This window comes from Ursus arctos, unplaced genomic scaffold (genome assembly GCF_023065955.2).
Source record: "Ursus arctos isolate Adak ecotype North America unplaced genomic scaffold, UrsArc2.0 scaffold_13, whole genome shotgun sequence".
NCBI lineage: Eukaryota > Metazoa > Chordata > Mammalia > Carnivora > Ursidae > Ursus > Ursus arctos.
In genome coordinates, this window is record NW_026622797.1 from 50,688,909 (window position 1) to 50,701,503 (window position 12,595).

A 12,595-nucleotide genomic window follows, 5' to 3' on the forward strand; every position below is an offset into this window, starting at 1 on the left:
GACGTGTCTGGATACTTACTCTCTCACACAGCTCTTCAAATGTGCAGTCGGCAACAGTTCCACAGGCTTTATTCAGCCGCAGCTCTCTGCCTTGCACTTTTAGAATCCTTGGTCTAGTTACTATGGGAACATGAACAAAGACTCAATCTTGTCTGGATAATTACTATAAAATTCATCTCTTACAGATAGGAAATGCATAGCTTGATGAATAATAGCACATGATTCAACACATAAATTAGACAAAATGCTGATACAATGACTGCCACTTGAGCGTGGCATCAACCCATATACAGCAATGGAACTTATTAATTGGTCAGTGGAGATTGGGCATTGTGTTCTAAATGTATTCTCTTTCAAGAGAAATTAACTTACGTACAATCATTTTGTTTCTGAGCCAGCTCATCAAACAACTTATCCATGACAGCCTCCACATCAGCTTCACTTGTGCTACAGTGAAAAGAATAATAGAATATGAAATTAATAACACTTGAAGCCAACATCAAACAGCTGCCTGAGCCTGCTTAGCTTTTTGCCCATAAAAAAAGAGAACAGGATGTTATGCTCTAAATACAAACATTAGATTTAGAATACACTTAAAAGCAGAGAATATTAACTCTCAGGTAGATGATTCTGCCTTATTTGCATACACTGAAAGACTTCTGTGCTTCTGGCTGTTTCCAGTAATGAGACGATACAGGCAGAGTAAATCCATTAATACTATGTGTACACAATGAGAAGAAAGGCTTCTGGCTCTCTCTTGCATGCAAAACAAGAGCAAATAGACAAGGCAGTCAAGCATCCAGCAAAGTATCCTTTGAAATCTCTACTGAGAGGGTACATGTGAAATTAAATATTGAAGCTGCTTAAAAAAAAAAAAAACCAAGTCAAGCCACTGACTGAGAGGATCAAACATCCAGAATTAAATTACCAGCTTCGAAATACCAACTTGATCTGCACATCAATAACTTTATCGGACTTCGAGTATAAGGACAATTATAGACCACACAGTTTCTCTCAAAAGTGTCCTTGTCAGAAATTCAAGAAAACTCTCTCCTTCTGTGATGCCTACCATTGCAGCTCCTAGGAAGTTAGTCTCATCAAAGAATCCTTTGTATTCTAATTACAAATCACCATATGGTTTAGGGAACCCACATATACAAATGTGTTAACACTATGCCCTTTTTTCCTGTCACTTTTTTTAAAGAGGGGTTTGTAAATTAACTGTCAATAAAATAAAATAACTGGCAGAAGAAATAAATGCTGTTAAAAAAAAAACTTCAAGTGTAAATGTAAGTTTACTTCAACGCTACATACAAACTTACAAAGGATGACCTGCCGATATGCTTAATTTTGACATACAAATCACTCTTATCTAGGTGTGGAAGCAATTAAACTCAATTCTGGACATTCACTCATCTTAATAAAGTCTTTCTGAAAACTAACATGACAAATTATTTTTTCTTTAAGTTTAAATGAAACCAAACTCAATTCTCCCTTGAGATAATTACCAGGTGGCAAGCATTTGCCACACAAGCACCTAATTCTTCAACTGTTGTACAGCAAATGCTTTTAAAATACAGGACAGCACACGGTCATTATGAAGGGTTTGGAACTGTCACCTTTCAAGTGATAACCATTCCACCTCGAAGGATCTTAAAATCATCATCTGCAATGGCAAACTTTGCAGGGGAAATGCTATTTGACTTAAGTAAAGCCTTGTATGACGTTTGAATAGGGTAGTATTACAATAATAAAATGACATTACAGAAAGTGACTACAGAGACAAAAAACAATTTTAAAGGTATGAAGAAAACACACAAGCCAATGTAAATGTCCGTGCCCACACCAAGCACATGTATGTTTACATAGCTTTGCCAATAGTATTCTTGGGAATTCATTTGGAATTGTCTCCACCTTGAAATGGTGGCGGAAACACACACAACCGTTGGAGAAGCGAAGGTAATTTTTAAGGGATACAAAACAGAAGGAGCAAAGCCAGCCACCCAGGGTATCTGCTGGCTTGCAGAAAGTTAACTTCTCCTTAGGATAGGCATGTTACCCAACAGAGGGGTGGAAATGAATTCTGAAAAATAACCAAGACGGAACACAGTTACATTTCTAAAAGCCTATCTGGTGAATAAACAATTGCTTACAAACTCCCTCAGTAGTGGTTTCTCTCATACTCTGTACTCTAATATACTCTAATATTAAAATGTGGCTCATAAGACTTCAGTCAGGCCACATCTTCTACGTCATCTATGAAACTACCATGTATGATTTCACTTACAGTGAAATTATATGTGAAATGGCATAATTATTTTTTTATAGCAGTATCTTATAAAAATTCTGTATGGGGCGCCTGGGTGGCTCAGTTGGTTAAGCATCCAACTCTTGATTTTGGCTCAGGTCAGGATCTCAGGATCATGAGATTGAGCCCCGTGTGGGGCTCTACATGGAGCATGGAGCTTGCTTAAGATTCTCTTTCTCTCTCCCTCTACCCCCCACCCTAACCCCTGCTCACACACGCACACTCTCTCTCTCACAAAAATAAATACATACATAAAAGTCTATTACATTATCATAAGAAGTTACTCAGAAGTTACAACATGCAAAATAAAAATTTTTACTGGTGTTAAGAGGCCTAAAAATAAATATTCACAAAAGTAGTTCATGTAACTTACAACTGAACAGCCTGTTATCCGTCTAAGCCAAACTGTACTTGACCTCAGGGAGTGAATTCTATTGACCAGCTGAAGAACAGAAACCTCAGCTTCATATTATCTTAAAAGCAGGAGGGGCTAGTATGTGTTTTGATTTTATTAGATATATCTCTATACTGACATGTAACAAGTAAGGATGCTGTGAAAGAAATCCTTACCAGAAATGAACTTATTTATAATCCCTTAACAGATAATTTACAAGAAAACACTAGTCTTCTCACACTCCACTCAGACCAGATTTCCCTATTTAAGAGAATGCATCAATCAGAGCTCATGAACTTTTCTGAAGGATGAGAACCAGGAAAGTAAAAAGAGAAATTAAAACTTACCTGTCCATATTAGCTTAAAAGATTCAGAGTTTTACTCATTACCCAGGTTCATATCTGGTTCAAACAGCTATGAATATGTTTTGTAATTCTAGTAAAAAATTTAGATGATTCTGAACTATTTCAAGTGTCACACAGGGAATAACAAAAGCTGTATTTATCAAGCAACTATTATGTAACAATTAGTTTACCTATACTACCCCCCCTTCCATGTAGTATTTGCTATTATCCCACTTTTACAGAAGAGAAAACTGAGACTCAGAGAATTAAGCCCTCACTTATCTAAGATCTGAATATATAAAAATTTAAAATTTTTGTATAACGAAGTATAACAAGTAAAATATATAGGCATATCAAACCAGGAAACACAGTGGCAACATGGATAGCATATTACTATCAATGTATTACAGATTAATACAATTTTAATACCACAAATAGAAAACATGACAAAAGATCTGAAAAGGCAAAATGCATGTAAAAAATAGCTCGACAGGCAAGAAGTCTATGTAAAATCATTCATTTACTTTTTATAAATACAAAGTAAAATAATGCAATACTATTTTTGTCTAAACTGGCAGAGATAAGAAAAAAGCTAAAGCAAGTGTAGGTAAGGGGAAAATGGACTCTCTTCACATACTGCTCGGAGTGGTATAAAATTGGTACAAGATTTCAGGGTAACCAGAAAATATGTAATAAAAGCATTAAAAACATGCATACCACATCACCCAGCTATTCCACTCATAAGAATTTCACCTATGAAAATAATAATGGTTAACAACTATAAGGATGTTCATTTTAATACCTCTAGCATCAAAAAAGTGAGGGGAAAAAAACCCCTAACGTCCCACAATGGGAACTATGAAGCACATTTGAATACACTCACACAGTGAAATCTTTTTTTTTTTTTTTTTAAGATTATTTATTTATTTATTCGACAGAGATACAGACAGCCAGCGAGAGAGGGAACACAAGCAGGGGGAGTGGGAGAGGAAGAAGCAGGCTCATAGTGGAAGAGCCTGATGTGGGGCTCGATCCCATAACACCGGGATCACGCCCTGAGCCGAAGGCAGACGCTTAACCGCTGTGCCACCCAGGCGCCCCCACACAGTGAAATCTTATGCAGTTTTGGAGTACAACTCTTCCCTCTTATCCTGGAACTGCAGTTAAGGGAAGCTGATGGCTAGAAGTGCTTAGTGCTCCCACGTTTCTAAAGAGAACTACCAATGCGCCACCAATGGCTGGATCCAGACTCCTGCCCCCATGGTTAAATCATGAAGAGAACTCGCCCTATTCCAAATGCCACCTCCTCCTCCTCCACCACCCCTTCCTCTTCACCACACCACAGTGTCTTTATGAGGAGGGGGAAAAGGATCAGCAGTCTTTACGTCCAGTATTTGTGGTAAGAGCCTTTTTCTTCCCTTCTTCCCCTTAGGATTTTTTTCTTCAGGTTGACTTCTAGTTCCATAGTGTTGTGGTCAGAAAAGATGTACAGTATGACTTCAATCTTTTTGAATTTTTTTTTAAAGATTTTATTTATTTGACAGAGAGAGACAGCCAGCAAGAGAGGGAACACAAGCAGGGGGAGCGGGAGAGGAAGACGCAGGCTCCCAGCAGAGCAGGGAGCCCAATGCTGGGCTCGATCCCGGGACCCTGGGATCACGCCCTGGGCGGAAGGCAGACGCTTAACGACTGAGCCACCTAGGCGCCCCAATCTTTTTGAATTCTTTGAGGCTTGTTCTGTGACCTAATATGTGATCTATTCTGGAGAATGTTCCATGTGCACTTGAAAAGAATGTGTACCTGCTGTTTTAGGATGGAATGTCCTGAATCTATCTGTTAAATTTATCTGGTCCATTGTGTCATTCGGAGCCACTGTTTCGTTATTGATTTTCAGTTTAGATGATCTGTATATTGATGTAAGTGCCCTCCCCTTAGGAAAGAAGAGGGTGATTTACCCTCCCCCAAAGACAAGTGATGGGAGGGAAGGGCTCTCTACACGAGTCACCTGGAAAGATTAGGGGAGCCTGAAAGAAGCAAAATCTGGCATTGTTGTCCTTATTTGGATGTGTAGAACCTTGGTAGAGTGAGAAGTCAGAAGGTGGGAGGTGGGGTGCTAAGCTAACATGAAGCAAGCCAGTTCTCACTAAAAACCCTCCAAAGGTTTAGCACTACTAGATATACTTGAAGTTACAGGTGAGGGGGTAGGCTGGAAACAGGGGCATTGTTGGAAAATAAGACAAAGGCAGTTCTTTAGATGCCCTGCCTTTACCTGGACAGGAAGAGCCCTGTACACCTTCTCCGCTCCAGCTGAGACTGGTAAGTTTACCATCTGGGTCAGTTTTAACAATGAAGAAAGGGGGACAGACACCATACTGAAATCCTACATATTAAATAGTGAAACCAGCAGTCATTCCCTCTTCAGCATCCAGAACCCTACTAGCCAAACTTCCACCCTAGGAAGTAGAAAGACTGAAGGAAACACTCTGGAGGAAACTGAATAGCCAAAAGACAGACTTGCAGATACGGACATTTGGGGGTTCTTGAAAGGAAAACCTAATCTGCCACCTTATCTACCATCCTCCAGTGAAGCCTACCAATCAATAAAACCCTATCCATGCATACAGTACTTCTGATCAGCTTTTTAATGCCTCAATCTTGTGAATGGACAACCGAGTATTTCTAGGCATTTAAGGAAAGCCGCTAAGATATAAGATTAAAAGAGACAGAAAAAGAGGATCTTGGAGGAAGTAAAGAGAAATACACTCTAACACACCTAAAGAGAAGAGGCTATTACATGCATAAACAAAGAAGGATGCTATAAACTAAAAGAACAATTAGTGCATTAGAAAGGGCTCTAAATATGACTGTTAAATAAAAAAATTCAGGAAAAGAATTAAAAGAAAAAGTTGAAATACTCTTTCAGAAAATAGAACAAAAAGAACAAAAACTGGAAAACAGAAGGGGAAATAAAAGAATCAGAAAAGAAACCCAGAAGGCCCCATTTCTAACCAGGAGAAGCTCCAAAGACAATGGGGAAAAAAAATAAAAGCAGCATCAATGAAAAAATTAAGTTTCCTAGAACCGAAGAACATGAGTGTCTAAGTTGAAAGAGCCTAGTGAACACCCACGACAAAGAATGGGGGAAAGGCTCCATTCCAAGGCATATTATCAGGAAATTTCAGAAGCCAGGAATAAAGAAAGAATATCCTAAAAACTTCAAGAGGAAAAACAGGTTAAATATAAAAGGTCAAGAAACTGATTTGTATCAATTCTCATGAAACTTTGCAGCTGTAATAATGGAAGCATGAAGAAAATGGTATGCATCTAAAATTTTCTAAAAGGAAGTTATTGTCAAACTAACCATGCCCAGTCAAACTATTAATCAAACAAAATAAAGACATTTTTGGACAGGTGAGTTCTCAAAAAAAGCTATTTCCCATACAGCCTTCTTCATAAGATACTAGGTAGGCCGGGCTCTCTCAGAACAGGCAGAAAAATTCTGGGTCTAGTAGGACCAAATAAGCTCTACCCTCATTGGCCCGCCTGCCCATGGCAGCTATCAACTCCAGATAAAATACAAAAACGGGTGACCTGAAGGCACTGGGCAGTGAACAGAAGCAGGCAGATTCTGGAGGGAGCAGACACTTGGGAAAAGGGAAAAACATGGGGTGAATTACCCATTTTACAGCTTCCAGACTGAAGATAATCAAGTCAGGACTGCTCAGGGTAACCACAACTCCAACAGAAAACCTGCAGTCCTGGCCTGAAGAACCAGAGGACAGCTGGGGGTAACCACGTAAGGTGGGAAATCCAGGGGAATCCCCACAAGTGTTTCCAAAGTCCCAGAAGATATTAATCTTGAAAATTCCTGAAATCATAAATTATCCTGTATTTATCACAATACTAATAAACAGTGAATCACTTTTCTGTTACAGGGTTATACTAAAAGCTTCAGCGGTTTTCTATGAAAAAAAATGGCATAAAAATAAATTCATGGCTTATCACCATTACAAATCAATATACTATGATGTATATTTCTATATTATATGACGTATATTGTGATATATCTCAATAACATAAAAATGATATATATTGCTTTATATAAACTCATTTCCCTTATTAACATGTGTCTGGCTGCATTTACTCACTATTATCTACTTAAAGGCCCTATCCCCAAACCCAGTCACACTGGGGGTTTGGACTTCACCTATGAATTTTGGGGGGACACAATTCAGTCCTTAATAATGAGCATTTGTGTAGTATACAGTTCAGGGTTACTATGCATAGTGCTATGTGAACATTCTAGCACACACCTTTCAGTAAACTTTTGTATACACGTCTGTTGGGTGTCTAAATGGGAGCCAAATTACTGCTCATAAGGTATACCAATGTTCAGCTTAGTAAATATTGCCAAACAATTTTTCCAAAGTGGTTGTAGCAGTTTACTCTCTTACTGGCATGTACAAAAAGTTCTACTTGTTCCATACCCTTGCCTACACCTTTTTTTCCCCATTTCTTCCATTTTAGTAATTTTAGTGGACATATTATAAATGATATTATAAATCATTTTAAGGTAAGTTGCTTCAAATTATTTTTAGAGATGGGTGAGGCATAAAAACACAGATATATAATGCAATAGTTAATCCAGAAGCATTTTCTTAGTAACATGTCATTATGATATACATAAAATTTAAAAACCATTCTTAAAAACACTAAGATCTCTTGACTTTTTTTTAAGTAGGAAATTTCAAGAATTTTCAGCCATAGAAAATGACTTTAACCTCAAAATAGGAAAAGAATTTATAATGGAAAAAACTGGAGTAACGGGAATGAGTCTATGACTCCAAGGGCCCTACTAGTCAGTTTCCCGGGGAAACAATTTAAAAAGATAGCAACATTACCTTACACTAAAAATCTATACTCAAACATATGACCACACCTGTGAAGCTCCAAAGAAGGACCAGGGTCAGATGGTTTTAAAGAAAAATCAAGTGTTTGGCATACAAGACCCACAGCTGGCAACAGGCATATTCAGAAAACAAACGTACAAAAAACACACAAGGATATAAATTATACAAAAATACAAATAGTGATTAAAATTAGACCTAAGTTATAAACATAATTTAAAATTATTCCAGCCTAACCAGTAAAATTCGAGAAAGTGCAATAGCTTGGAGGCAAGAGCAGTTATGGGAAAGCCGCAGCCTGAAGACGGCACTAAACTAAATGGTTTTTTCAGCATAGAAGGGAAGTTAAATTCAGAGCTTTCTTTCAGGGCTACAAGAATATGTCACATAGCAAGGAAGAAAATGTTCTGTTAGCTTTGTGTTCAACGTTAACCACAAAGTGGCATATTTGTAAGGAAGAGTGACTTGGGTAGCACCAATATGATCAGGAGAAAATACAGGAATTAAGCTCAGTGCTATGAACTGTAGCCCCTTTCCCCGAGGGGAAACAAAACATAAGCTCCTACAACTGAGTAGGGATAAAGAATTGAAGTGACTTCCTTCAATTCTGGGTCATTGCCCCACCGAAGGGATGCTACTGCATGGCAGTGTTTGGGGCAGATAGGATGTGAAACACACAATCTGCCCACAGATAATCAAAGGTAAGAGAATTAAAGTCATTTCTGAAGAAAAAGCGAAGTCATTCTTTTCATATGATTTTTGTTTGGAGGGTGGGTATAGGGCCCAAGTAGAATGCAGACTATTTTTCCTTTGCTCTATAATGTCCTGGTAAAATCCACCCATTTCATTGCTTCTGTCACTTTTTTGCTAAGCTCAGAAACTGTAGTGGGCGGGTGGGAGGGCAGGTTTCTATTTTCTGTTAAGTAGTACCACTGTGTCTTTAAGTCAGAAAAGCCCTGGAATCAACCATTGTTCCGCTGCCAGGAAATTTGGCATCAACTCCTACAGGAAACCTGTCAGTACAGTACCCTGGATTAAAAGCCTGATTGCTTTGGAAGTAGGAGAATCATGATTTATTTTTCCATATTAAATTAGTAAACAGAGAGGAAAGTAATCAGTCATTCCAATTTTAAGAAAATTTCTATAGCTGAAATCAGGCATTCAACACAAAACTTAGACGGAGAAATAGAACATGTCAAAAAAGACCTTATTATTGCTGGATCATTTGAAATTCTCAACAAAAATTCCAAAAGAAGTGGAGGTTTCTAGAAGAGGGTCACACATGAATTTAAATGGAAATTAATTTCTTCAAGAACCTCCCACTTCATTAGGATTGACTCAGAGGAACAGAATGCTACCCACACTTTGCCCCTTTATCCCCTTTTTAAAATCAACAGCTTGTTAGGGTATCAACAAGTAGAATAGGGTTGGCTTTCCTTGGTCCCTCTCTCTCCATGTTCTCTATTCCAGAGAGCCAAAGTTGATTCAACGAGGGAGAAATTTCCCCTTCCTCTTAGAGTTCTTGTGCCAAACTTCCCTGGCAGGGAGCCTTCTCACTCTACTGATTCCTTGTGCATTCAGGCTGTACAGCTCTTTGTGCTCTTACCAAACATAATCTGGGGCTGGAGGCAGGTCTAAGATTAAGTTGGTTTATATCTGCCTTAATATAAAACAGACTTGGTTGCATTTCAAATCCTGTAGGTTTGTTTTACATAACGGAATCAGTTGTTAGAATGGATTTTGTCCTACTATTTATCTTCTCAATCATTCAAAGGCTTAATTGACTGCTCAGAGATCCATTTCAATCTCTAAATTTCCCACCGTTCTCAATCACCTGGAGAGTAACTTACCTGGTTCCATTAATCTTGACCTGTGTATAATGCAGAAAGTGGGACCTAGCACCTTTCGCTCTCCAATTCCAGACCTTCACCCCCTCTTCTCAGCCCCAAACTCCATATAAAATTTCCACCAAATCTAAATATTGCATTTCCCCCCAAATAAGTCAGTGGTGTAACACGCAGAATTACAACTTGGTAGATACAATAATATTTCCTTTTCATAAAATTTAAGAAAAGTCAGAATGGACTGAAGATTATGATAATAAATAAATAAAAACGAGGGAAAAGCTAGAAAGTAAGAAGCTCTGACGCCTTTTCTGAAGTAGAAAATGGTCACATCCACCTCGGAAAGAGAGGCCAAAGGAGTTTTAATAGTTAAAAAAGGTACACAGCAAGGAACTAATAAAGACCGTGGGCGTTTGCTGGAGCAGCTTTTTTAATGTTGAAGATTGACCTTTATTTACAAATTTATAAATGACTTTTATTTCAAATGTGATCTATTTGAAGATGAAATAAAAGATTTCTAAGGAAATCTAAAAACTTTATTCTGTACTTTTATATGTAGAAGCATACATATTATTTACTCATGTACACATTGTGTATATAGCTTATCTTACACTTTACTAGATGAGGACAGCCATACAGTTGAATACTTTGTCAATGTGTTCAGCGGGAAATAGTGGGCCAGCTCTATTCTCGTCCTTGTCTGGCCCACTGGAAATAAACACTGTGATATGCTATTGTCAAATTACTGTTCAATAAAGGAATGGAAGATAAACGGTATGCTGAGCTGACTGACAGAGTCTGATACTGAAGTCAATACAAGAAGAACTTCTTTTGCTGCTGTATCACTTCTTTAGGTGGTATTTCAAATAGTTCTAAACCCTTGAAATTGTTAATTAAGTACTAAGTTAATACAGGATTAATCAATATTTAAATGTGCATCTAAATTTTGTCAAATACGACAGTTTTGTGATTTTAACAGACATGATAAACAGCGTACCTGACTATGCCCTACAAGATATAAAGCAGAAAGCTGTGGTTTACTAACAGAAAATTATAAGTTTGTAATATCACAGAGCCTTACTCATTCATAAAATATCAATAGAGGTTCTTATAAGAAAGATACTGTGCATCTGCTTTTGAGAACCAACTATCTTCTTCCACCATAGAGCCCTTTTTCCTCCAGGTAGGCTTAGAGTACAGATTCATTACCATTACTGACCTTTTAATTCTCAAAACATACAGCAATATACAATGCTTCATTATAAATTTGGGACATTTAAGTTTGATGAAACATTATACTTACCAGACAGAAATAGTTCTTCTTTAAAAAATACAAAAAATAGTAAAAAAATTAAAAGACTAAAATTTTACACTAAAAATATTCACATAATGTAAAGACAGTAAAGGGAGAACCGAGGAACAAAAAAAGGCATGAAACATAAAACAAAGTAAAAGAGCAGGTGTGAATCCAACTATATCAATAATAATATAATTTGTGAATGTATTAAACAATTCAATCAAAAGCAGAGATTAGGGGCACCTGGGTGGCTCAGTGCGTTAAGCATCTGCCTTTGGCTCAGGTCATGGTCCTGGAGTCCCAGGTTTGAGCCCACATCGGGCTCCCTGCTCAGTGGGGATGACCAGAGCTTCTCCCTCTGCCCCTCACACTGCGGCTTATGCTCTCTCTCACTCTCTCTGTCTCAAATAAATAAATAAAATCTTAAAAAAAAAAAAAAAAAGCAGAGATTGTTTGAGTAAAAAAGCAAGATCCAACAATATATTGTCCATAGGAGATATCCTTTAGGTTCCAAGATACAACTAGGTTGAAAGTAAAAGGACAAAAAGAAAGACATATTAACACAAATAGCAACCCCTACTAACGTCGGACAACATAGACTTTAATACAAAAAATGTGATTAGAGATTAAAAGTGACATTTCATAATGATAAAGTTCAATCCATCAGGATAACATAACAATTATAAACATAGGCCCCTAACAACAGAGTCCCAAAATACATGAGGCAAAATCCGACATAAGTGAAGGGAGAAACAATAATAGTTGGAGCCTTCAATATCTAACTTTTTTTTGTGATTTTATTTTTAAGTAATCGCTACACCTAATGTGGGGTTAAAACTTACAACCCAAGATCAAGAGTTGCATGGTCTACCAACTAAGCCAGCCTGGTACCCCCCAACTTTCAGTAAGGATAAGACAACTAGGGAGAAGACCAACAGGCCATATAAAACTTGGACTACAATATACACTAACTAGACCTAACAGATATCTATATAAACACTCTACATAATAATAGCAGAATACCCATTATTCTCAAGTATATATGGAACATTCTCAAGGAAAGATCATATCCTAGGTCATAAAGCAAGCCTTAATAATTAAAAAGAATTAAATTATATTAAGTCTGTACTTCAATCATAATGGAGTGAAATTAGAAATTAATAACAGAAAGATATTTTGGAAATTCACAAATACATGAAAATTAAACAACATACTCCTAAATGATCAATGGGTTAAAAAAAAAGAAAAGAAAAAAGAAGGAAAGAAATCGAAAGGAAATTAGAAAATATCTGAGATGACAAAAATGAAGACACAACATACCAAAACTTATGGGATACAGCTAAAGTAGTGCTTAGAAGGAAAAGTTTAACTCTGAATACCTACATTAAAAAAAAAGAAGAAAAATCTCAAACTAATAATCTAACCTTCCCCCATCAGATTCTGGACAAAGAAGAAAAAGCTAAACCTAAAATAAGTGGAAAGAGGGCAATAATAAAGATTA

The 12,595-nt window shown here is 37.2% G+C and overlaps 1 protein-coding gene across 5 annotated transcripts in view; it reads right to left on the reverse strand.

Annotated features, from left to right (window-relative positions):
* The window catches only part of AFG1L (AFG1 like ATPase), a 231,204-nt gene that overhangs the window by 35,862 nt on the left and 182,747 nt on the right, over window positions 1–12,595 (reverse strand). For all 5 annotated transcript variants that reach the window (XM_057311220.1, XM_057311219.1, XM_044388838.3 and 2 more), the window contains 2 exons: window positions 377–447; window positions 20–120 (listed from right to left, as the gene is read on the reverse strand). In XM_057311220.1, the coding sequence (XP_057167203.1) occupies window positions 20–120; window positions 377–447 (172 nt within the window). The remainder of the gene's footprint in view (window positions 1–19; window positions 121–376; window positions 448–12,595) is intronic.